This window comes from Quercus lobata, chromosome 8, assembly GCF_001633185.2.
Source record: "Quercus lobata isolate SW786 chromosome 8, ValleyOak3.0 Primary Assembly, whole genome shotgun sequence".
Lineage (NCBI taxonomy): Eukaryota > Viridiplantae > Streptophyta > Magnoliopsida > Fagales > Fagaceae > Quercus > Quercus lobata.
This window is the reverse complement of record NC_044911.1, coordinates 30,518,659-30,542,524: the sequence shown is the minus strand read 5'-3', so window position 1 is coordinate 30,542,524 and position 23,866 is coordinate 30,518,659. Positions and strand designations below refer to the sequence as shown.

Below are 23,866 nucleotides of genomic sequence, written 5' to 3'. Positions count from 1 at the left end.
ACGTCTTAATGTGCTGTGGTGAAGGAGACATTAGATACTAACCGAAAATTATTGAGAAAAATGCATATACCTTTGTAAGCATAGATAATAATTCAAACCCAAAAAACGGCAATACACAAACAATAAAAGTAACATTCAAACAGTATGCAAATTTTTCATTAACGCCTCCATCATTTCATTAAAGAAAATGATGGACAAGATTTGATTCATTGGCCAATGACACACACAACATATATATATATATATATACTGAAAATCATAAAATAAGAAGGCTAATTGATGAAAAAATCAATAATCAATTAAATGTTTCTCATTGGGTTCCCAAATTGCTACCAAAATGAAAAGGTAATATATACAATGATAAATAACAATTACAAACCCCAAGAAGCGAAAGGAACAAAACATGCACACATAACTAAGATTTTTGCCGTTTTCAGCTTTGGGTAAGTTATATTGTGAGCTGCTCTAGAACTCAGAAAAAAAAAATATAAATTCTATTCTCCAAAGTTCCTACTAACGAACTTGTAATCAAATGTACACAGATGTAATCATTCTAGAGAGGAGGGGATTTAAAGGAGATTAAAAATAAGAAAATGGGAAGGAGGATGTACCAATCTAGGAATTGTAGGGAAGGCGAATCAGAAAATTAGGAGAGAGACACATACCTAGCCAAGCATTGTAGAGACTCGGATAAATGATTTGCTACAAAGGAGTTGGTTCTGCCATTGATCCGCATAAACTTGGTCATCAAACTCTTTTACAGAAAGTATCAAATTACTTCTTCTTGCTTATCAACAATACCACACATTTGTTTCTCACAAAAATAACAAAAATAAAAAAACAAATTACTCTCTTACAACCCACTTTACTGTAGCTAACAACATATAAAAACACAAGAAAGTTTGGCTTCAAATGAATACCAATCCAGACATTTGTCAAATTGCAATCAAAACTCCAAGTGCAGAAAAACTTCCTAATACATCAATAAATACAATATGCCTTATGGGTTTTCTCCAAAATATCAATTTCTTGACAACAAACACATTGACAGCCAGTATTCTCCCCAAGCAATGATCCAGAAATAGATGCACAGCCACCAAGATTCTCCCCAATTAGTAGAACATTTTGCATACTTATTCCAGTCACCTATACACATGAAGAATAAGCACACAAGGACAATCCAGCTCAATGGCCTTTTTGTGTCCACCATTGCAGTTAGGTCTAAAAAAAAAATACGACTTTAGAAGAAAAGTGAAACGTAACTATGCAGTCACCTATAGGCAGGTAGGCAGGAAGTATAAGCATACACTAAGGCATTTAATGATCTTTTCGTTTCCGCCCATATGCCCTGACAGGTCTAATCTTACCTGTTTCATCAGACACAACAGCATAATTAAATTAACATAATCGATCAAATGCACAGTACAAGTAGCTCAAGAAGATGGGAAGTGTAGACGAAGTACATACCATCACCGGTCCTGCAATCGGGAGCATGCGCACGCAGGCGTCGCGATCTCCGCAAAGCCTCCACCGGCTCAATGTCCTCAGCCGGTATCTGCTCAATCTGTACAGCCTCTCCATGGGGGGTTTGAGATGGAGCTGACATGGTGGGGTCCACATGCACTAGAGGTGGGGTGGGCATGCCTGGTGTGGGGACAAATATGCATCCACCATCATGGGCAGATCCATTGAAAACTGGGGGCGACATACGAGGAGGGCCCTCAAAGTCCATGCTAGCACCATGGGATGTAGTGTGGGCTGGAACAGTGCCCTGATGATCGACGCTATGGGATGGCCCAGCACCATCGCCAGGCATGCATTGCGATGTCCTGCCGTCGTCATCAGACAGTACCCAATCAGTGCCAAGCCATGCCTCTTCTACACCCTCCTCATTCCCTTCCTCATAGATGGGAGCCGACTCGGTCGTACGGCTGCGACTAACTTGACCACCTCCACGATGTCCACCCCCACGAGACCCAACACGTTGCCCGCCACGAACTGGGGCCTGTGTATCAATGTCAACTGCTTCTGCAAGTGCATTCGCCAATTTAAGTCGGCCTAGCTCCTCCACAAGCTCTAGTGTAAATGTAAGGTCAGTGTGCATGTCAGAACCTTCATCGCACCTCGGTATAGACCTAATCATCGTCCGAACCTACAAAACAAGGGCGTCATAAAAGCAAGAACGCAAGTATGATGCAAAACTTGGATAAATCTGTTCCAAAATCAAAAGAAAAAGTAGCAAACATAGCTAATGAAATCCTTATATTACTTATAATTATGTTTATCGCTATGCAATCTAAACATTGAGATAATACTCCTAAAAAACACGTATAGTTGGTTGTACATAAGTTCAATCTTAGCATAAGTGAAAATATCAGAATTTCACTTCTGTATCTAGGCTTCACCAGATTTACAACTTCATTAATATCACATTGCAATCAGGACACATATTTTGAAGTTATTATTTCCTAACGTACACGCCCAAATCAAATGAATTGAAAATATCAAACGCAAGCTTCAAGTTTCAATTAAGGGAAGTACCAAAAACTTAGAACATATATCATACTTGAATCTAGTATAAATGCACATCTCCTTGTTGCATACTTGCAAGATTTTAAATGACCTTTAAGCTGTTGGGAATTGCATTCTACCAACAGTTTAGTAAGGGACTTCCCAATCCTAGAGGTAATATCTATCAAGGAATATGTAATACATTAATCAGTCCTGGAGGAAAGGCTATCTAAACTATCATGAAATGTGAATTTATCACTATTACACAGAGTTGCACCGTCCATTTTAAAGTACAAGCCAACCAAAAACAAAAACAAAAAAAAATAAACAAAAAATAAAATAAAATACAATAAAACCCAACCCAACCCACCCTTTTTAAAAGTTGAATGTAATTATATGAACAAAGGTGTGGTCATCATTAGTCATTGCCCATTAACCATTCCTCATGCAAACAAATTGGATCAAGACAAATTCAGTTTGTTATGAACAACTTAAATCATGCAGTATTTTGACTTTAAAACATAATGACATGTCATGCAGTATTTTTTGACTTTAAAACAAAATGACAGAGAAAGCTGCTGAGGATATTTAATCCAACAATGGTTTCATCCATAAAATAGGAATTGTTGCCTCACCATGAGTTCCCAATACGCAGACTCTGGTGTTATGTACCGCCTTGTGTGGCGATTGTACCACATCATGTACTCAACGAGATACGTATCATCATCGTCTAGGAGATCGGACCCGCGAACTACATTCACTCGGTTGGCCCATTGCCGAATAAAGGGATCATGTTCTACCTCCCAGTTCTTCTCCCATTTACCCTGAAGGGATATCTTGTGAAGGGTAGTCGACGTATCCACGACACTTGGAACTGGTTGCTTCATCCCAAACTGACGGAGGACTCGCTCAGGATGATGCCACTCCACTATCCAAAAGAATATCAACGGCACCTCGGCCCTCCAAATATGCTGCCCAGCAGTGCAATACGCAGGTAGGGAGCCTAGCGTATGCGTGTACGGCTCCCATACAATCTGCATAAGTAGATTATGTTTGTGATAGTGAGACATCATACTAATTTAACATTATGTTTGTGATATGTAATATGCAAAGCATGGAATCTTCTGTCTGCTTCTAGTCGTACACAAAATCTTCAGGGATTATTGGGCAGAAAGTAAAAGAACAACAAAATTGACCTGCAAAAAATATTAAAAGATCTAGGTTGTTCATGTCCACCATTTTCAGCCCCATGTTCATATGCTGGACAGGGTTCAAAGCTAACTAACACCATCAAATACTAGGGTTTTCAATCTGAACCAAACTTAGAGGAGGGTACTAGAGCATCCTTATGGCTGTAAGATGAATCCAAGTTGATGATTTCGCAAAATCTTTTTATCATAATAGAAATATTGTGCTACATTAATTGCATTAGTCATTAACAATGTTTCAATGAATGAGAACAAAATGACTATTATAAGGTCTACTAAAGACATTGCATTTCAAGTAGCACTTTATATTGCAAGAAATGGAAGCTATGTAAATTATTACATGGTATAATCCTCATCAAATACTGTTATTATATTTCTATGTAAATATATATTTCTTATAAATTTTAGTGTTGGAAATTACGTAAGCCTTTTAGTTATCTCAAACTAATCATGTCAATGTCTAAAATTACATTCCTCTTGAAGAATATGGTGAGCAGCATATTTTGCACGCTTCTAAAATTATATGAATAAAGTACTCGTTAATAATCCATAGCTTTTAATAATTTTAGGACTATTAAGGCAGCTAAAGTGGGGACAACTTAAGGAGTTGCATGCTGCAATTAAATTGTGCTCTCCAACTTTGGTGCAAGGAGCACGAACTAACTTTTCATTTACATCAACAACAAGAGGTAATGTGTCAAGCGTCTTTATGTTTTCTCATATATCACTGATTAACAATTATTTGTTTCTTTAAACTTAGGCCATTGTTTTCCAAGAAGACAATTGAGGCTGTGCATATTCAAAATATACCACTTGAATACGTAAATCGAAGTCAAACAGTATTCTACTAGACTGTAAAAATATAACCTTCAATTCATCAAAGGTAATTTATAACTTACAATGTAACAATGTTTTTTGCATCACAATAACAATGTTTGTAATCCTGGATACCCCTATGTTAGAAGAAGAAATACTAAATTGTCTACTTATTAGGCAGAGCAATAACTATGGTTTTAAGCTCATAACATTTTATTAATTAATTACAAGTGATTTCACAAGCTTAATTACAAACCGTACAAGCTCAAATTTTATTTGTTTAATCAAATTTGTAGCATATATTGAGACTATATGCAAAAACAACCGACTAAAGTAGAGCGTGATAGTAATCTGGTGCAATTGTACATATGAAACTTCTAGCCAAGAGAGTTCGATCGTACCTATGAAACTTATATCTATGCCCAAATGGAGCTCACACACTAAAACCACATGCAGCACCAGTGGCACCAATGAATTGTAAAGAGCTTAGATTCACATTGACTACCTATGAAAACACCATCAACTAGAACATCCCAAACGGATGTTTAGATAACATTAAAGTTTATATTAACCTTAGATGGTCACTTAATACTAAATATTGCTATGTTCTGTCACAGGGGTAGTGAAATGCATAAACTCTAAACATTAGTAAGTTTTTGAAGGCAAAGCAACAATTGAGACTATCTTCGGTGCTCACTCTGGCATCCTAAACAACCCCAAATCTCACAAGGGTTTAACCTATACCCTGGACTCTCGAGTTCCTAGTGGGGGGGCACTAATGGCTTTGTATTTTGGAAATTTCACAGTGTGGACCCAAGCAATGACAACCATCCAGCATTGGACAAGGACAAGCTATGGCAATGGCTTAGCCTATGGTCACTCTATGACATTCAAGGCAGAGTAACTCCATCCTTTAGTTTGCTTAATTTCAAATTTCAATGAAAGCCAGAGAAGTGATCATGTGTTTTACGGGCCAATGATCAATAATGTCATCATTCCCTCTGTTTCTGTACTTAGGCCAAAAATGCAAATTGGGGTTATATTTTTGCTCTCATGTCATGATTACACAATAATTAGATAAAATTTTTGTAGTTTAACATTTGCAGCTTTCCCAACGTTTTAAATTTAAAGAATTTTATCATTTTATGAGATTTAACAGCCAACTATATTACAATAGTGAAGAGAAGCTCTAACTCAGCAAATTTAATTCAACGAAAATCTGGAATATAATTGTGGTAATATCTAAGTCAACCACCAAAACTATAGCGAATCCAGAAGGTGTGAAATATTAATAAGCTTCAACAGTTCTAAAAAAAATTTCTATTTTAAAGCTTTAATATTGAAGTATAACAACTATCAAAGATTCAAACTCTCTCTAAAAGAATTATAACCAATTACATAATCCAATATGTGTGTCTTCTCTTCATTGCATCAGCTTAATGACATTTGTAACAATTGGTGGAGTTTTTGTTTTTTGGTTGCAACACAAGTTTGAACCAACTGTCTTGCACTAAACCAAGACTTCATGCTCAATCTTTTGCGCATGTTGCACATGCTTCAAACATCTTGGAAAAGGGACAATTTATTCTGTGTTTTTTTTTTTTTTTTCCGGTGTAAATCACAAACGTTTCCGTACATAATGAAGAATATAGCCAAATTCTACTTTATATATATATGACTAAATTTATATATAACCCATTGATTTAACCCAACTTAACCTGAGTCATGTGAGTTGGGTTGCATTGGAAAAAACCCTTCAATCCAACCCAATTTGGAAAAAACCCTTTGATTTAACATTCAAGAATTTTTTACTTTTGTTTTACTTTATGTAAGGACGAGCAAGTATTCATGCAGGTGCTACAAATGGAAGTTCTAATGTGAAGTACTTCACGATGGACATTCCAATTGAGTTAAATGATGGGATGGAAATCCAAGTATCAAACAAAATGATTGGATGGTATTATGAAATCAACTCATTCCTACAACAATCCAAGAATTCAAAATAAAATAAAAATTGAGGGAAACGAAAATAAAAGCATGTGCGGTGCATTTGAGGGAAACGTGCTCGGCCCGTAGTCATAAGAATTGAGGGAAACGTGGTCATAAGAATTCAAACTAAATTAACCGAATACCTGCTCGGCCCGTACTGTAGCCAGTGACGCCCGGTACGCAGCAAGGACGTGTGTGGCATGCTCTGCGGTGCATTTTGGCCCGCTCCACCTACCAAACATGAGGTGTCGACAAATGCTCATTACTGAACCTTACATTTAACAAACTTTGCTTTTATATTTCACATCCATATACTAAGCATTGATAAGTTTCTTTTCGTTTGTTAGTTTGGCATATTTTTAATTATATGAAAGAGACAAATAACGAGAACTCAATGAACGTACCTAATGGCAAGGGGCCCTGAGTGCACTGGCGGTAGAGGCGGCCTCACAACAGGGCATAATTGTGGGAACCTTGAATAGGCCCATAGCTGCACCAACAAGAGTGCTCCTCCAATCTGCATCGCATCCTTCTTCGATGCACCACAAAGTTGCCTATACAGCCAGGCCAATGCTGCACTACCCCAGCTATACCGTCTCGCATTGCTGACTGGGTTGAGCAACTGCAGAGGCAGCAGTGAGACCCGGTCCGCAGACCTGTCCATGAACAAGAGGGCCCCCATCCGTACAAGTAGGTGGTAGCGGGCATGTTGCTGCACGACTTCGTCAGAAGCGTCCGCAACTAAGGGATTGACAAACTGTGCATCAAGCCAGGTGTATCTTATCCTCGCCCCAGCAAGGGTAGACTTGTTTGAGTTTGGTATCGGGGGTGGAGGTTTATGGCCCAACAACTGTTCGTACAGCTCACTCCATTTGTAGTCTGTCTTCCCAGTGACAGGCAACCCATCCACCAGAAGCCCCAGCATCACCTCCATATCTTGCAAGGTGATACCCATTTCTCCATGGGGTAAGTGGAACGTGTGCGTCTCCGGACGCCACCGCTCAACCAACGCCGTGATCAAGGCGTGGTCGACCTCCATATTAGGAACCTTGAATAAACCAGTCAACCCTGCTGCATCTATGTGTTGCATGATACGTGGATCTAACCCACCCTGTGGCAATACACATTTACGGCGTCGAACCTTTATCATGCCAGGCGCCTCCTGCACACGGACGAGTATTGTGTTACGAGATTAAACATGAGGTAATTATAAAACAAACATGTATTAATAATACTACTACATACCTCGTCAGCGGCGCACCTCCAAAGCGGACTTGACCGATGATTCGGCTGCTGGGACAACTGGGTATCCACATCGGGTCCAGGCCGCACTCTATCTAGTGCCTGCATATCTCACATGGCAGCAAATACATTGTTAGCAATTTTCTAACAAGTAAACCACATTTAATATAAAATAAAAGCATAGATTCAGTAAGACATTATATTTTGAGCACAAGATTTTCAACATCACTTCTTAAATAAATAAGAACTTGCCATAAAAAAAATTATTTCAGAACTATTTAAATCACTTCTTAAAGCTTAGGATAATTATTAATTAACTATTTATGAAAATATAAGTTATAACACCACTCGATTTGCAAAAACCCCTCATCAAAACCCCAAGCACATTTAAACTCATTAATGAGAAAATCATCATTGCAGCATATAAAAGACAACAAAATTCTCATCTTCATTAGTAAATTTACTACTTCCTTAAGTTTCAACAAAATAATCAAAATCCCACACAAAACACAACCTAACATTAACCAACATCAGAAAATATTTCAGAGGGAGAGGACCATACCTGTAATCAGCGGCGGCGGGAACCAACGACGACTGATGGAGACTCGAGGAAGAGTGGGGAAGCCTGATCGCAGAGCGAGAGAGACAGAGTGTGGAGAGAGAGTGATGGCAGAGAGCAAGGGAAAGAGAGTGTACAGGGAGAGCGAGTGACTGAATAGCGTTGTGAGACGTTAGGGTCCTATTGATTCAAACCGCTGAAAATAACTCGATTTCCGGTTTCCCGAGTTATGACCGTCTACACAAACATTTTTTTATTGGGGAAAATTCGAAGGGTCAGACTAACTCGACCATACAAATGTCGAGTTACTCATTAAAACTCGATTTCTTTATTGTCGAGTTACAAAAGAGGGGCAATTCCCTATTTAGTTTCAGAAAGAGGGCAAACGAATGTTTAATTTCCCAAAAAAGGGTATTTGCCCATTTTCTCCTCTAACCTTTATTAATGCATAACGGCTATGTCAGCCTAAATTACATGGTAGATGCATGGTGGAACATCCTCCAACCACACTGAACAATCAATAATATTGGCAGCTAATCTCACCAAACTGTGAGCAACTTTGTCACCTTTCCTCTTTGTATAAGAGTAGAGTAATTTTGAAAACTATCTAGTGATAGGTGTATTTTTTACAACAATTTAATGCTCCTGGAAGCACCAAGCAAGAAAGCTGACAGTGCCTACGGGTCCATCAGCTTCATAGAAACGGACGGAGGACCCAGAATGACAACAGTGAAAATGACGATGCCACAATAAAACCCGATGGGCACCTTTCTAAGCTGACGGGAAATCCTCAGGCAAAGGAAGTCCACAGTCCGACGGGATGAAAGTGCTTCAATCTCCACTGCTTGATACGCTGAAGGCAGTTGTTGTGCTAGAGAAGCGATGACCAACCCATGGTTGTTACGGACTACAACACCTATACCAGATTTGTTAGCCTCGACGAAGGTGGCCTCATCATACAATTTAATTTAAGAAAATAACAAAGAAATAATGACTTAAATGTATATGTTTTTTGTGGATGAATAATGTACACATGACGTCCAAGTTCATTAAAAAAAAAAAATTTGACGTACAAGTTATAACAGTTTTTTATTTTTTATTTTCATCAAGATATACTTGTGACCACTTTTTAATATACCCATCTTTAATTCACCCTTATTATTTAAACACTTTTACCTTTGTTGATAAAATTATACTAACCCATTGCATGTTCAAGGCTGAGTCTAACTCCTTGTCTCGGAAAGACAAATGTCCTTTCTGATACACTGGACTAAGGTGATTAACCCACAGGACTAGAGATGAGGCAAAGACTGAGATAACGATTTGTCGAAGACATTGTGCCCGAATCAAGGAAAGCAATTGTACCTAAGAAGAAAGAAAGAGATATTCATTTTGAATAGCCTTTAAGAGATTGGGGGTGCTACAAGCCTAGGTCCCCAACAGTATTTGATATTGGTTTGGTGGATAGAGTCTAGGTCGCCAAACCTAAGCCCCTGACAGAGAGTATGGATTACTATGTCTCAAATTACCCTTTCAATCTCAAAATCTACCTTATAATCCCAATATATATATATATATATATATGCACACACACTAGCCGTATCACTTGCGCTTTATGCGTGCAATGAGACTTTTTTTAAAATTTTTTTTATACAAGATAGAAATTCCACTCTAGTCTAATCTAAGTGTATATATGTGTGAAACTCCCTCCTGGAGACTTAAACCCTAACTCTTGCCCCCTACACCCTACAAGCACTTAGTGAAACAATGTTTAAAAGTAAGATAGAGATAGTGTCCTAATTTTTAGGATTTTTCTTTACATGAGAGTTGATAAAAATTTGAAGGCATAAAACTTAGTAACTTATAAAAATAAAAATAAAAATGTAAATTACTCTTTTAACCAGTTTGTGTTTTTGGATTTAAAATTATCTAACTAAAAGATAGGGGTATATTAGAGAGTTAAAGAATTTGTGTAAGGATATTTTAGTACACAAAATGATGAAACTCCAACAGAAAATCCTCTTATTAATAGTACTAGCATGTAACTCATGCAAACTTATGGATGCACATAAAATTAAACACAATTTTTATTATAAAAACATAAATATTTAGTCATTATTTTAAAAAATAGCATGTAACACATGCATACGTATGGACGGATTTAAAATTAAACACAATTTTTATCATAAAAATATAAATAATTAGTCAAATGATTTTTTTAAAGTAAATGTAATTAGTCACATATTAAAATTCTTACCCAAATTTAATACTACTTATGATCATTTCTTTTTTCAATTTTTAATAAGATAGAATATGTGGTGATCTTTATTGTGTGGTGACTTTTATTGAGTATATGTGATTAATTTCTTATATTTTATTTTATAGTTTATTAATATTGAATTCTTAGTAGTTAGTATTTTGCACTCATTAACTCACTTAGCACAAAGATTAAAAAACTTAAATGGACACATGACACAAACTTAAGTGGATAATTATGGTATCGTCCCACATAAATTTAGACACATGACACAAAATTGGATTCTAATTTCAAATTCTAATTGAACTCTCTCTAAACTTTTCCTATTAAAATACACACACACACACACACACACACACACATATATATATATATATATATATCTTATCTAACATCGTACACATTCATTATATAGTAAAAATACTAAATTAAAATTAAATTTTTTTTATTTATATTTTCTAGATTTAGATGCATAAATTTTCATGTAAAGATAATTGGAATAAAATTAGAATCTAATTTTGATTCTTAGTTGAGCTTCCACTTTAATAGATCATATATGATTTGTGAGTGAAACTGAGAGTCTCATATAAAGGAAAAATAAATAACTTGAGAAATTAATAGGTTATTGCTCAAAAATCATGATAAATTCTAGGAACGATACACTAATACTAGAATGCCATAAAAAAAAAAAAATTTAAAAAAAAACCCTGGAACGGTATACTATCCGGATGTGTTTTGTCAACAATAGTGATGATTGGTGATTCATGAATAGGTTATTGCCTATAACTTGATTTCATGGATATCAAATTACAAAACGTCATTATAGGTTTTTATAAACGTCACTATAGGTCCTTGAAAACGTCACTATAGGACTTAAATCGATTTTCAAAAATTCGATTTTCAAAAGAGGGGTATTTCCCTATTTAGTTTGGGAAGAAGGGCAAAAGGCTAATTAATTTGCCCAAAAAGGACAGAAGCCCATTTTGTCCTCAAAAATCATGATAAATTCTAGGAACGATATACTAATACTAGAATGCCACTTAAAAAAAATTAAAAAACCTACTGTTGATAATTTACCCTAACAATTTCAATCTTCTTTTGCTTATTCTAATTTTAATTTTATTTGACAAGATCCCTTTTTCTATTTTGGAAGAATAAAATTGGTGAGCCAGAACCGGCAGTCCTCTCTCTACTTTTTAATTAATTTTTTAGGGTCCCTCTCTCCTATTTTCATCCTTATGGAACTTATAATTTTTTTTTTTTTTCAAATCTACTAATTTTCGACCGTTCTTTTTCTTTCTCCGCACGTTTTAATTTCTCTCCGCCTAACGGATGTTTGGTGAAATAAGAATGTTTGGTGAAATAAGAAAAAAAATTAGTAAGACTGTTAAGAGGAAAATTAGCATCCTAGGAATCAAAATTCAAAAGTAAAAGCAGAGAGTAGTAGTCATCATTTGATTAACTAGCTGGCGGACAAGTTCCTAATTAAGCTAATTTGACCTCTTGGAATTTCCATGCGAAAAACCATGAAAAATGCTATCATCATTGACAAATCGGTTCTGCCGTAGATTCGTGGAAAAAGATCATCTCTATTGAAATATGGATCTATTTTATGGTTAAAATTAAACATTACAAATTTAAATATGAATAAACTACCAAATTTAAAAATTTTGTTACCTTTTATTTTATTTAATAAGACATAATTGTAAATGTATACCAAATTTATTTTCTATCCTCTCATTTTTGTTATCAACCAAACAAATGAGTTTTCTATCTCTTCATTTTTCTACATCCTCCCAACTAAACATATTAGAGAAAACAAAATTTCTTCTATCCTCCTACTTTTTTATCTCTTTCTTATTTTTTATTCTCTCACTTTTCCACTCTTCCAACCAAACAGACTTTAGAGTTGTGCCAAAACTCTTCTACCCCAATCAAGAGGATTGTTTGTATTTTCTTAATCTCAAAATGAACAATGTGAAACAGACTTGGCCTAATGAATTGCCCTTTACTTGGATCGCTAATACCTAAAATAACATAGCTGGAAATGGTTTTAGAAAATTAATAAAATCCCATGAATCCTCACCTTTCTATGACTAGCCGGCCATGATAACATGGTAACAAAAGAAGTTCTTTTTTTTTTTTTTTTACTGAAATAACAAAAGAAGTTCTAACTCCTGGGAAGATTATCACCGATTATGGGTCCGTTTGGATACAACTTATTTTGCTTAAAACTAAAAATTGAAAACACTGTAACAAAATAATTTTTAAATGTGTGAATAGTGCTGTGGGACCCATTTTTAATTAAAGGTTTAGTGAAAAATGATGTTTGTGGGTCCCGTCAACAGTACACAGGACCCACTAACAATGCCATCTTAGACCAATGTGTGGACATTCAAAGTACTAGTGGGTCTCGTGCACAGTGCATGGGACCCACTGGTAGGTCTGTGTCCCACGTGAAACCAACTTCTGGTAAAAAAAAAAAAAGAAGAAGAAGGAAACGTGAAAACTCAAAACGTAGATGCAGGAAATTCCTATCCAAACATACAGTAAGGCTGGGTTTGGAAACATGTTGCTATCCAAGTCTGCATTTCCGTAGGTGGGTCCCATGCACTATTCACAAGACCTACAAATACCTCTTTAAGCAAATATAACTTCTAAACTGGGTCTTATGGCATTATTCACACATTTAAAAATTATTTTACTATAGTGTTTTTAGTTTTCAATTTTTAATTTTTAGCAATAAGCGATATTCAAACATACCCTAACTTTACTGAGTCCTAACTTTACTGGGTCCACGTCCACGTGAAAACAAAAAAAATAAAATAAAATAAAAGAGTTGGTTTGACAATAAATATTAAATAAATATGATTCACCTTTTTGTAAGGATACCAAGAAATTTTTTTAACAAATTTTAAGGGACTACCCCCTGATTACCGAGATTTGGAAGGGAGTAAGAATACAAACACTACCTCAATTAAGAATAAACAGATGACCACTTCTTCTCTTCAACCAGTTGTTACCTCATGTTCTACAACAACAACAACAACAACAAAAAAGTGTTTTTAATGTAAGACATAATCTACTTTTAATTTTTGTAATTTATTAATTTTGATATTTTTATGTTAGGTTTAGGGCATTTATTTACTTATTTTTAGGTGTTTTTAATGTTTTTTATGTCAAATTTGGTTCCTGTTATGATTAGGTATTAATTAGGACTTATTTTAGAACATATTTTAGAACATATTTTATTGTTTGTCAAGTTTTACAGAGCCCTTAAATAGACTCCAAAGTCTGTAAACGCTTTTCAGTATTATTGAAATCAATAAAATTAAGACTTTTTGTCTTCATATTTTCTGGTGGATTCTAGACCCCTTTCTTCTTATAGATTCAAGGACCCTTATGGATTCAAGAAACTCTTGTGGATTCAAGTTTATTTTCAGAAGTAAATGTGTTTTGTTTCTTGTTTTCTAAAAGTAGGCGTGTTCTGCTTTTTGACGCTTACGCTTTCACATCCTGCATCAGTTGGTATCAGAGCCTTGACTTATCCTGGTTTGGTGGCTAATGTATGAGATGGTAGCAATTCCGGTGATAGAAAACTTAGCGAGTATTACGTGACATACAGTTAGCACTCACAAATATCTTTACTAGGATGTTGTCGTTGGAGCATGAAAACTATAGGGATGGGTATTGCAGAGATATCACTCACAGGCAACCTATTGGTAAGCAAATTTCATATAGGCTTTATAAAAGAATTGCAAGTTTTAGGCTTCGTTTGGGAGTTCATAAGAAAAGGGAATGGAATGAAATGGAATGGAATGATCATAAAGTAATGGAATGAAATGAAATGTATTTAAGCAAGGGAAAAGAAGGGAAAAGAGAGGAATGAGATAGAATTAAGTAATCTTGTTTGGATATTTTAAATTAAAGGAATGGAAAGGAATGGAATGAATGGAATGTAAGTAGCCTTATTTAGGAATAACATAGAGGGAAAGGAATGGAATCATTTTATAAAAATATTACTACTAGACCCATATTTTAAAATAAATGGTTGAATATATAGGTGTATTTTAGGAGTTTTAGTAAAAAAATTCATTAAATCTAATTTCATTCTCTCCAATTCCATCCAATTTCAAGGGGAATGAAAATTTGAGGTTTTAAGGAAATAGAGAAGAATGAATGTTCCCTCCTATCCATTTCATTCTCTCCCACTTAGACTTCATTTGGGAGTTCATAAGGGAATGGAATGAATTGTATTTAAGAAAGGGAAATGAATGGAAAAGAATGGAAGGAAATGGAATTAAGTAACCTTAATTGGATATTTTAAAATAAAGAAATGGAAAGGAATGAAAATGAATGGAATGTAAGTAATCTTGTTTGAGAGCAACATGGAGGAAATAGAATGAAATCATTTTATGACAATATTACTATTAGACTCATATTTTAAAATAAAGGGTTGAATATATAAGAGTATTTTGGCAGTTTTAGTAAAAACAAACATTAAATCTAATTTTATTCCCCCTCATTCCTCCCAATTTCGGGGGGAATGAAAATTTGAGGTTTTAAGTTAATAGAGAGGAATGAGTATTCCCTCCTATCCGTTTCATTCCCTCCCACTTAAACTCCCAAACAAGGAATGAACTTTTCATTCCCTTCATTAAAACTCCCAAACAATGGAAGTAAAGAATATTCTAAAATTATTCATTTCCATTTCATTCCCTCCTCTCAAATGAGGCTTTAAACTCCCAAACAAATTAATGAACTTTTTATTCCCTTCATTAAAACTCCCAAATAAGGAAAGGGAAGAATATTTTAAAATTATTCTTTTCATTCATTTTCATTTCATTCCCTCCTCCCAAATGAGGGCTTAATGGTTATTTTTATAAAGAAGATTTTCTTGATTGGTTACTTGATCTAGAGGATTTATTTGACTTTGGAGAATATTTATTATGAGAGAAAAGTTAGACTAGCTTTGTATAAACTTAGTGAGTATGCCTTACGTTGGTGGGAACAAATACAGTTTGATAAAATTAGACGAGGTAAAGACAAAATTCGTTCATGGCCAAGGATGAAAAAATGTTTGCTATCAATTTTAATGTCTTCCCACCATTCCTTTGCTTCACCATCCAATTTATTGAATGTAAGCCATACTCTTTCTTCATCACAAATTTCTAGATAATCAAAATACTCTTTCAAATTAAGAAGTCAATCAATAAAATCCAACTTACACATCTCTCCATCAATGAATGGAATTTTCTTATATTTAGGAGTGCGTCTATTGGTGTTGCTCTGGGAGGATTTCCAAGCAAGAGGGGGTAGTGACTGGGCTAGCCCTCTTGCTAAAAATAAATAAATAAATAAAAAGAAATCTAATTTCGTAAAGGCTGGGCTTGAACATATATGCCCACCTTTAACATCAAGGGACCTACATTCCATCCGCAATGTGATCTGTTTTTTTGCAGTGGATATATCCTGCAATCAAACTCTCAAAGAATGAGAGAATTAATGTAGGAGCCACATTTAAATCATCAACTAATGGGAACCTACTAGCAATTATACAAGGAGTGCGCAATACTTACCTAACCTAACTAAAAGTTGTTTGCCCCCCAAAAAAAAAAAATTATTAGAAAAATGAGAAAAAAAAAAAAAAAAGAAAGAAGAAGTTGGTTTGTCTATATTTTCATTCACCGATCTTGCATGTTGATCTGCTTTCATTTTCCAATAAAAATAAAAAATATTTTTTTTATGATAATGGATAAAATTGCTATCATATAATAGTGGAATGGATTGTGATGTGAGTAAGGATCATTGTTAAAAGGATCAAACTGTCTCCCACTAAGATCTAATGGAAATTAAACATTCATGCGGAGGAGGATGAGAGGTTAGCTTCAATGTGAATGTCAATTTTGAAGCCAGAATATCACCAACTAAAAGGTTAAGTGGCCCATTCCACTTTCAGCTTCCTCCTTTTTTTTTAATTATTATTATTAGGAGCATATGAATGGTTATGATTTTTTAAAATTTTTAATTAAATTTTAGGCTAAGGTCAAATCAATTGATCCAAAATGGAAAGGGAATGAATATGAATAATATTTTAGGGGAATGGTAAACCTTTAGCTGGAATTTACTCAGCAGTTGCTTTTTATGTCTCGCTTTTCTTGGGTTGCAAAGTGTATTCCACCAAATAAGAAATTTAAATAAACAAATACTTTTCTTTTTCTTTCTTCCTCTTCTTTTTGACAATGATGTAGGGGCATTCACACTTCCTTTCTTAGTAGTCCCCGTATCATAGGAGGTGAGGTGGTACCTTGAATAGCAATTGTGTATAATATTTCTCTCACGCAAACGTTGGACCTATTTCTGTATGAGGGGAGGTGGTATTATGTATAACGGGTTTACATACAATATCTCTCTTACATAAAGTGATCCCGCAATTGTGATATCTATTCTCATGTTAGAGATGTTACGTGCAACTATTTTATATAATACTAGCTTGTAATTCATGCAAACATATAGATGCATTTAAAATTAAACATAATTTTTATTATAAAATAGAAAATAATTAGTCAAGTTATTAAAAAAAAAAAAAAAAACATGTAACGCATATATACATATGGATACATTTAAAATTAAACACAAATTTTATCATAAAAATATAAATAATTAGTCGAATTATTTTTTTAAAAAGTAAATGTAATTAGTCATATATTAAAATTCTTACCTAAATTTATTACTATTGATGATCATTTTTTTCTTCTAATTTTTAATAAGACAGAGCGTGTGGTAATCTTTGTTGTGATGTGATTTTTATTGAGTATATGTGATTGATTTTTTATTTATTAATTTTTTTTAGTTCATTAATATTAGATTCTTAGTATTTTGCACTTATTAACTCACTTGGCACAAAAATTGAAAAATTGAAATGGACACATGACACAAACTTAAGTAGATACTTATGAAGTGGTCCTTACATAAATTTAGACACAGCACAAAATTGGATTCTAATTTCAAATTCTAATAGAGAAATAATGTATACAATTTTTACAAAAAAATAATAATAATGGTGTCATAGGCCAAAGTTATCATCTTTCTTTGGATTCTACCCAAACAATTAATTTCCAGATATATTTAAAGCTACTAAAAATAATGAGAGAGAGAGAGAGAGAGAGAGGATTGTACTAAAATTAGGTATTTTTAATGCTTTGTATGTCTTGCTGTAAAACATTTTTACTAAAATATAGTGCATTGACAAAACACCCTCCAAAAAAAACCTAATTTTTTGGCGTTTTTGGAGTTGGCCTTGATGGGACTCCCACCCAAATATATAAATATATATATATATATATATATAATATAAATATATATCTATATATATATATATATATATATTTCCTTAACGTTTTTATGAATTCTAATCCTAAACCAAACCACTCCCAAATTCTCTTTTTGGGTTACAATCTAGTCTCATGTAAATTATGAAAATTGATTTAGAATTTTGACTAACTATCTTTCTTCTATAAAAATTTTAAAAAGCCTAATAATTTCAAACCATATCTAACAAAATATTATCACTAAAATGACTAAGCCAATATACCAATCATTCACAATAATATAAAAGATTTACGTGAAAATGAAAAATCATGAGACAAATTGCAAATATATTCACTATTAGAAAATTAATTATAATATTTTCTCAAGTTTATGCCTAACTTGAGATCCGTACTAAATATAATAATATCTCTTATCTAAGAATGGATGTGAACCCTTAGATTTCGCTCACTCTGAAAACAACTATATGTTGTTATAGCACCTTGAACCCCTCCCTAATGTAAACCCAAGCGTTTTTTTCTTGCTTTGCAACATTAATCCAAGTCTCGTAAATTCTCTTTGATTTGTGCGTTTAAAAAAAGAAAAAGAAAAATTTGTAGAGAAAATCCAAACCATAAAATCTTTTGTAGCACTACTTATTTATAAGACTTCAATTTCTATCATTAGATGATAAGAAATACATTACTTTTTTTTTTTTTTTAATAAGGAAAACCTATTGCTTATTTAATAAGAAAAAATATTTTCCCTCTACTCTAAGAAATAAACTTTTCTTCCACACAATATAGAAACTCAAATGCAACCAAGTAAATTTCCATTCTATGTTTAAAAATCAAAGTAACTAACCAAGTTATAATAAGCAATCCCGTAAAAATAAAAATAAAGGATATAATGAGAAACCGTTTCCCAAACCATTTAATCATAATAGCTAACGAACTAAATGGTTTAATTAATGAGAGTACTTATCTCCTTGCCATAAGTCGAAAGTCACAAAAATATTTATAAATATGGATATGGCAAGTTGTTATTGGTAGGGGGAAAAAACGAGGTCAATTGTGAGTTTAAATAAGAACCAGTAAAGATTGACCAACTCAACTTTTATGAAAAATAGTGTTTATAATAGTATTCATTGGCTTGTCATTAGACCCACTTCCCCCCCTAAACAACACTCATGCGCACCCTAATATTTGATCCTAGCAATTCGAACATGAATACCCAAGTTTAATCATTTAATTTTCTTGCAAATAACATATTGTACATCATATATGACCGGTAAAAATAGGAAAAATGAATATAGAGTTCTTAACTTTTTTTTGGTAAAAAATATGATCTGCCCAAAATGAAAGTAATATGTAACGTGGATAGAGAAAAATCTTCCACTGATTGAGTTAGTTATTACTCATGATGTAATGAAGTTGTCTTCTTCTTAATAAAGTTACAAGTTTTTCATTAAAAAAAAAAAGTAATATGGTTTTTTTTTTTTTTTTGGTTGAAGTCCCAAAATATCTTCTCAAAAAAAAAAAAAAAAAAAAAAAGGTCACAAAATAGATACAACTTTTTAAAACGGGAAGTTATATTTTTTATATTACCCTTTATTTTAAATATATATATATAAAAAAATAAAAATAAAAACAAATAAAATTCTTACTGAAAGGCATATGAGTCATATCACCTCTAAATTCTATTATAAAGTAAGGACATTTCAGGAATATCTATATCTTAACCTTTGCAATAATAAAAAATGAGGGATTATTAACGAAGAGCACTTATATAGGACACAATTCTGTGAAAGAAGAGCAAGAATGAACAGATCAAAGTACAACTAAAAGGAGTTATATACAATTATACAAAGGCGGATTGATTGCAAACTTCGTCGCAATTAACAAGGCCATCCCATCCACCACAAAAGCTCTTGAAATTAATTTAGCTTAACGAAGTATTTTGTGATATCATAGTTGCAACTTAAACAACGACAGACAATGTGTCCAATCAACTAGATCAAGAATTATTACAATTTAAAAAAAAAAGGAAAAAGAAAAAATAAAAGCACACGAGTTTGACCCTTTAGCTTAATTGAAGTGACTAAAAATATGATCATTCTGGTATAAGATTAGGCTTAAGAATAAAGAAACACAATTCAAATGCAAAATGCATGGAAGCCGCCCCCATCCTCGTGCCAAATAAACTCATAGTAATCATGTCGGTGTCACGCACACGTATATTTTGGCTAATCAATTAACAGAATAACTATAATTTATATCTGTAACAACACCTATAAGCTATAGGTAACAGTCTAATGGAGAATACCAACTATAATTTGCATTCGGAGTTGAAGATTTTCCATTTCCAATGTAAACATGGGATTTATAGTCCTACTCCTAGATTATGAACCAAACTAGACTTTGCCGACATCAAAAATGCAAATTAAAGATAAAAACTTTTATCGGCTTGATTAGTGAGCTTTAAAATAGACCAATCAAATCCATCTAGTATTATATAATATCAAAATCACACCCAAAATTAACTGTAAGGTGGCTTTTTTTTTTTTTTTAATTATATATTTTTGGGTAAGGTTGTAAGGTGGCTTACATATAAAAGCGCACAGTAAAGTTTAATCAAAACTTAACATGCATGTACAATTTAGTAGTATGGGAAATCATGGAGATATATATATGGTCTGGTTCTGTTCTGGACCAGTGGACCTCTAATTTTTTGAAATAAAGACAAAAGTGTGAAAAAGGTCACTGTATTCACCGAAAAAAAGAAAAAAGAAAAAGGTCACTGTACAAAGGCACATGGGGATGTATAACTTGTCATTGTATCTAATTAAAACAACGCCCAATAATTCTTGACGTGGAGGAGCTACAACCTCAATACATAGCATATTCTAGTGTCTAGAGGTGCAGGAGCTGGGTACCTTTCCAAATATCACTCTCAAAAATCAAACGCATAAAAATTTGAATAAACAATACTAGAAAGTTCTTGTGGTCATTGGTCATCCTTTCCCAGTCATTGGTCAAATTTACAAAGGAATCAGCCACCAAGTTGGAGAAAAGATAAGATAATCATGGTGAACAAGTGACTTGATCCACCTTTCTTTCTATTAAGAGATTTACAACTGTTTAAAATTGTTGAGTAAAAAAAATTTAAATTAAAAATTAATTACCGACTCAGTAATTTTAAACAAGTTAGAATCTTTTAATAGAATGGTGAACAAGTGAAATGATTCATCATGAGAACTGTATAATTTTTCACCAAGTTGGATCCAACCCCACAATATAGGAGAAAAAATTATACAGTTCTCTGGTGGATCACGTCACTTGTCTACTGTTCTGCTAAAAGATTCTCACTTGTTTAAAATTATTGAATTAGTCATCAATTTTTATTTAAATTTTTTTTTTAACTCAGCATTTTTAAATATATGAGAATTTTTTAGTGGAATAATAAATAGTGTCACTTGTCCACCGCAGTGACATTGTAATTTCTGGCATAGGAAAGACAAAGGACCAAAGAGTAGAGACAGATTCAACAAGGCAAGGCTCTAATTTCCACTAACTATCTGTCTTTGACTCTTGTTTTTTTTAACCCATTTTATTATTATTATTTTAGTCACCTTTTTAATATGAAAACACAAACAAACCAGCCCTCCACTTCACAGTTGTTCCTTTAACCTCTATAAATAGCAGACCACCCAACTGGCACTACACCATCCAATTCCAAACACACACAGCTTTTAGCTTTGCTTCTTTGCTTCCTACACAGCTTTTAGCTTTGCTTCATTGCTTCCTTCACAAAGAGAGAGAGAGAGAGAGATGGAGAACTTCCCAGTGATCAACTTGGAGAAACTAAATGGTGAGGAGAGAGGAGCAACCATGGAGATAATCAAAGATGCCTGTGAAAACTGGGGCTTCTTCGAGGTAGATACCATATCTTGAACCTAAGTTGTACCATTATTTATGTTGTTCACATTGTTTCCAATATATGGGTCAAACAATTTTGTGCGTTTCTTTGTCTCAAAATTGTAGTTAATAAATCATGGCATATCCCATGAACTAATGGACACCGTGGAGAGGATGACAAAGGAGCACTACCAGAAGTGTATGGAGCAAAGGTTCAAGGAACTTGTGGCAACCAAAGGTCTCGAGGGTGTTCAGACTGAGGTCAATGACTTGGATTGGGAGAGCACCTTCTTTTTGCGCCATCTTCCTCAATCCAATATATCTGAGATCCCAGATCTCCAAGATGAATACAGGTAATTCACTTAAGCATGCTTTTTGTACATCAACCATATATACTTATTACTTACTGTAGCACACACATATATATTTATATAGACTAGTCTAGTGGCTTCATTTACTATTTTTAGTACCAAAATTTTAATCTGTGTCATTTGTTCCCCAATAAACATATTGTTGAGATAATGGTCCCATATAAGTACTAGCTAGCTAGCTAGCTACATTTTGTACTCCCAACGGTTTATGCTACTATATGATTAATTTTTATTATTTCCTTCAGAATATTCCGAATGATACTAGAAGTACTTTTAAAACAAACTCCCAATTTAAATAAAAGGCATCCTTTTTTCTTTTTTTTTTTTTACACAAAAGGCTCTCTATCTCATAATTAATTATAATTACAACAGGAAGGTGATGAAGGAATTTGCATTAAAGTTGGAAAAATTAGCAGAGGAACTCCTAGACCTGTTATGTGAGAATCTTGGACTAGAGAAAGGTTACCTGAAAAAGGCATTCCATGGATCAAAGGGTCCAAATTTTGGCACCAAGGTTAGCAACTACCCTCCATGTCCAAAGCCAGACCTGATAAAGGGTCTTCGTGCCCACACAGATGCTGGTGGGATCATCCTACTCTTCCAGGATGACAAGGTCAGTGGTCTCCAGCTACTCAAAGATGATCAGTGGATAGACGTGCCCCCTATGCGCCACTCCATTGTTATTAACCTTGGTGACCAAATTGAGGTATACTCTAATCTATCTATCTATATATATATATATATATATATATTACATGTCTTGCATCTAAAAATAAAAATAAGAGAGAATTCAGTTTAAAATTCTTTATCATCTATCGACAAAATTTTGGAGATATAACGACTATATATGATGCTATATGTATATAAATATAAATATAGGTCATCACCAATGGGAAGTACAAGAGTGTGATGCACAGAGTGATAGCCCAAACAAATGGAAACAGAATGTCAATAGCTTCATTCTACAACCCTGGGGGTGATGCTGTTATATATCCAGCACCAACACTGGTGGAGAAAGAGTCAGATGAGAACAACAATTTGTACCCAAAATTTGTGTTTGAAGACTACATGAAGTTGTATGCTGGCCTCAAGTTCCAGGCCAAGGAGCCCAGATTTGAAGCCATGAAAGCCATAGAATCTAATGTTAATGTGGGTCCAATTGCAGCAGCTTAATACCACATTTTAATTACAAGAATAAATTCTCCACAAAAAAAAAATTACTAGAATAATAAAGTGTGTTGTCTGTTAAGGCTAAGGCCGTGTGACACTCCTACAAGCTTTAAGTAGATACTATATAATTTATACATGTGATGAGCTCTTTAAAAAGCCAATTACTTGGGAGGGTCTCTATTTGTTATTTGTAGAAAGCAACCGAAATTACCACCACCTAATATTATTTAATGAGAATGATGTTTTATTGTTTGTTACTCTCTCTCTCTCTCTCTCTCTCTCTCATGTGGTGATGGATGGATCACGACGAAAAAAATTTGATGATTCCCTTCAGAAACAAACTAAATTGTAGTTCACTTCTCTAGGGAAGTCAATGTTAGGTGTTTTGTATTTCAAATTCACTGTTTTTAGTGTGTTACTCAAGAGAATTAGGGGTTGTTTGACATTATTGTTTAAACAACAGTTTTCAATGTTTAAACAACAATAATACTTTTGACATGTATTTTTATAACATTCAA

General features: G+C 33.8%; 2 protein-coding genes and 1 long non-coding RNA gene across 3 annotated transcripts; 1 reads left to right on the top strand and 2 right to left on the bottom strand.

Annotated features, from left to right (window-relative positions):
* Positions 1-1,544: 1,544 nt before the first annotated feature.
* LOC115956719 (serine/threonine-protein phosphatase 7 long form homolog) lies at positions 1,545-7,563 on the bottom strand. Its single transcript, XM_031075022.1, has 5 exons — positions 6,929-7,563; positions 6,668-6,755; positions 3,147-3,545; positions 1,645-2,152; positions 1,545-1,555 (listed from the first exon to the last, which is right to left on the bottom strand). The coding sequence occupies exons 1-5, from the start codon at positions 7,561-7,563 to the stop codon at positions 1,545-1,547; spliced, it is 1,641 nt and encodes a 546-aa protein (XP_030930882.1).
* A 14-nt stretch (positions 7,564-7,577) lies between these two features.
* Positions 7,578-8,436, bottom strand: LOC115955022. The gene is made up of 3 exons (XR_004084009.1): positions 8,329-8,436; positions 7,770-7,876; positions 7,578-7,686 (listed from the first exon to the last, which is right to left on the bottom strand). It is a non-coding gene; the product is annotated as an uncharacterized LOC115955022 (long non-coding RNA).
* A 13,144-nt stretch (positions 8,437-21,580) lies between these two features.
* On the top strand, positions 21,581-23,509 carry LOC115957337 (1-aminocyclopropane-1-carboxylate oxidase 1-like). The gene is made up of 4 exons (XM_031075559.1): positions 21,581-21,825; positions 21,934-22,160; positions 22,551-22,884; positions 23,058-23,509. Exons 1-4 carry the CDS (start codon positions 21,721-21,723, stop codon positions 23,349-23,351), a joined length of 960 nt encoding a protein of 319 aa, XP_030931419.1. The 5' UTR covers positions 21,581-21,720; the 3' UTR covers positions 23,352-23,509.
* Positions 23,510-23,866: the final 357 nt, after the last annotated feature.

Coding starts and splice junctions, on each gene's coding strand:
- LOC115956719 (XM_031075022.1), bottom strand. CDS start 7,563: ATGGAGGTCGACCACGCCTTGATCACGGCGTTGGTTGAGCGGTGGCGT. Junction 3,546..6,667: donor CTACAGTACGGGCCGAGCAG/GTATTCGGTTAA, acceptor CTACTTATGCAG/ATTGTATGGGAGCCGTACAC. Junction 2,153..3,146: donor CTGCGTATTGGGAACTCATG/GTGAGGCAACAA, acceptor CTTGTTTTGTAG/GTTCGGACGATGATTAGGTC.
- LOC115957337 (XM_031075559.1), top strand. CDS start 21,721: ATGGAGAACTTCCCAGTGATCAACTTGGAGAAACTAAATGGTGAGGAG. Junction 21,826..21,933: donor AAAACTGGGGCTTCTTCGAG/GTAGATACCATA, acceptor TCAAAATTGTAG/TTAATAAATCATGGCATATC. Junction 22,885..23,057: donor ACCTTGGTGACCAAATTGAG/GTATACTCTAAT, acceptor ATATAAATATAG/GTCATCACCAATGGGAAGTA.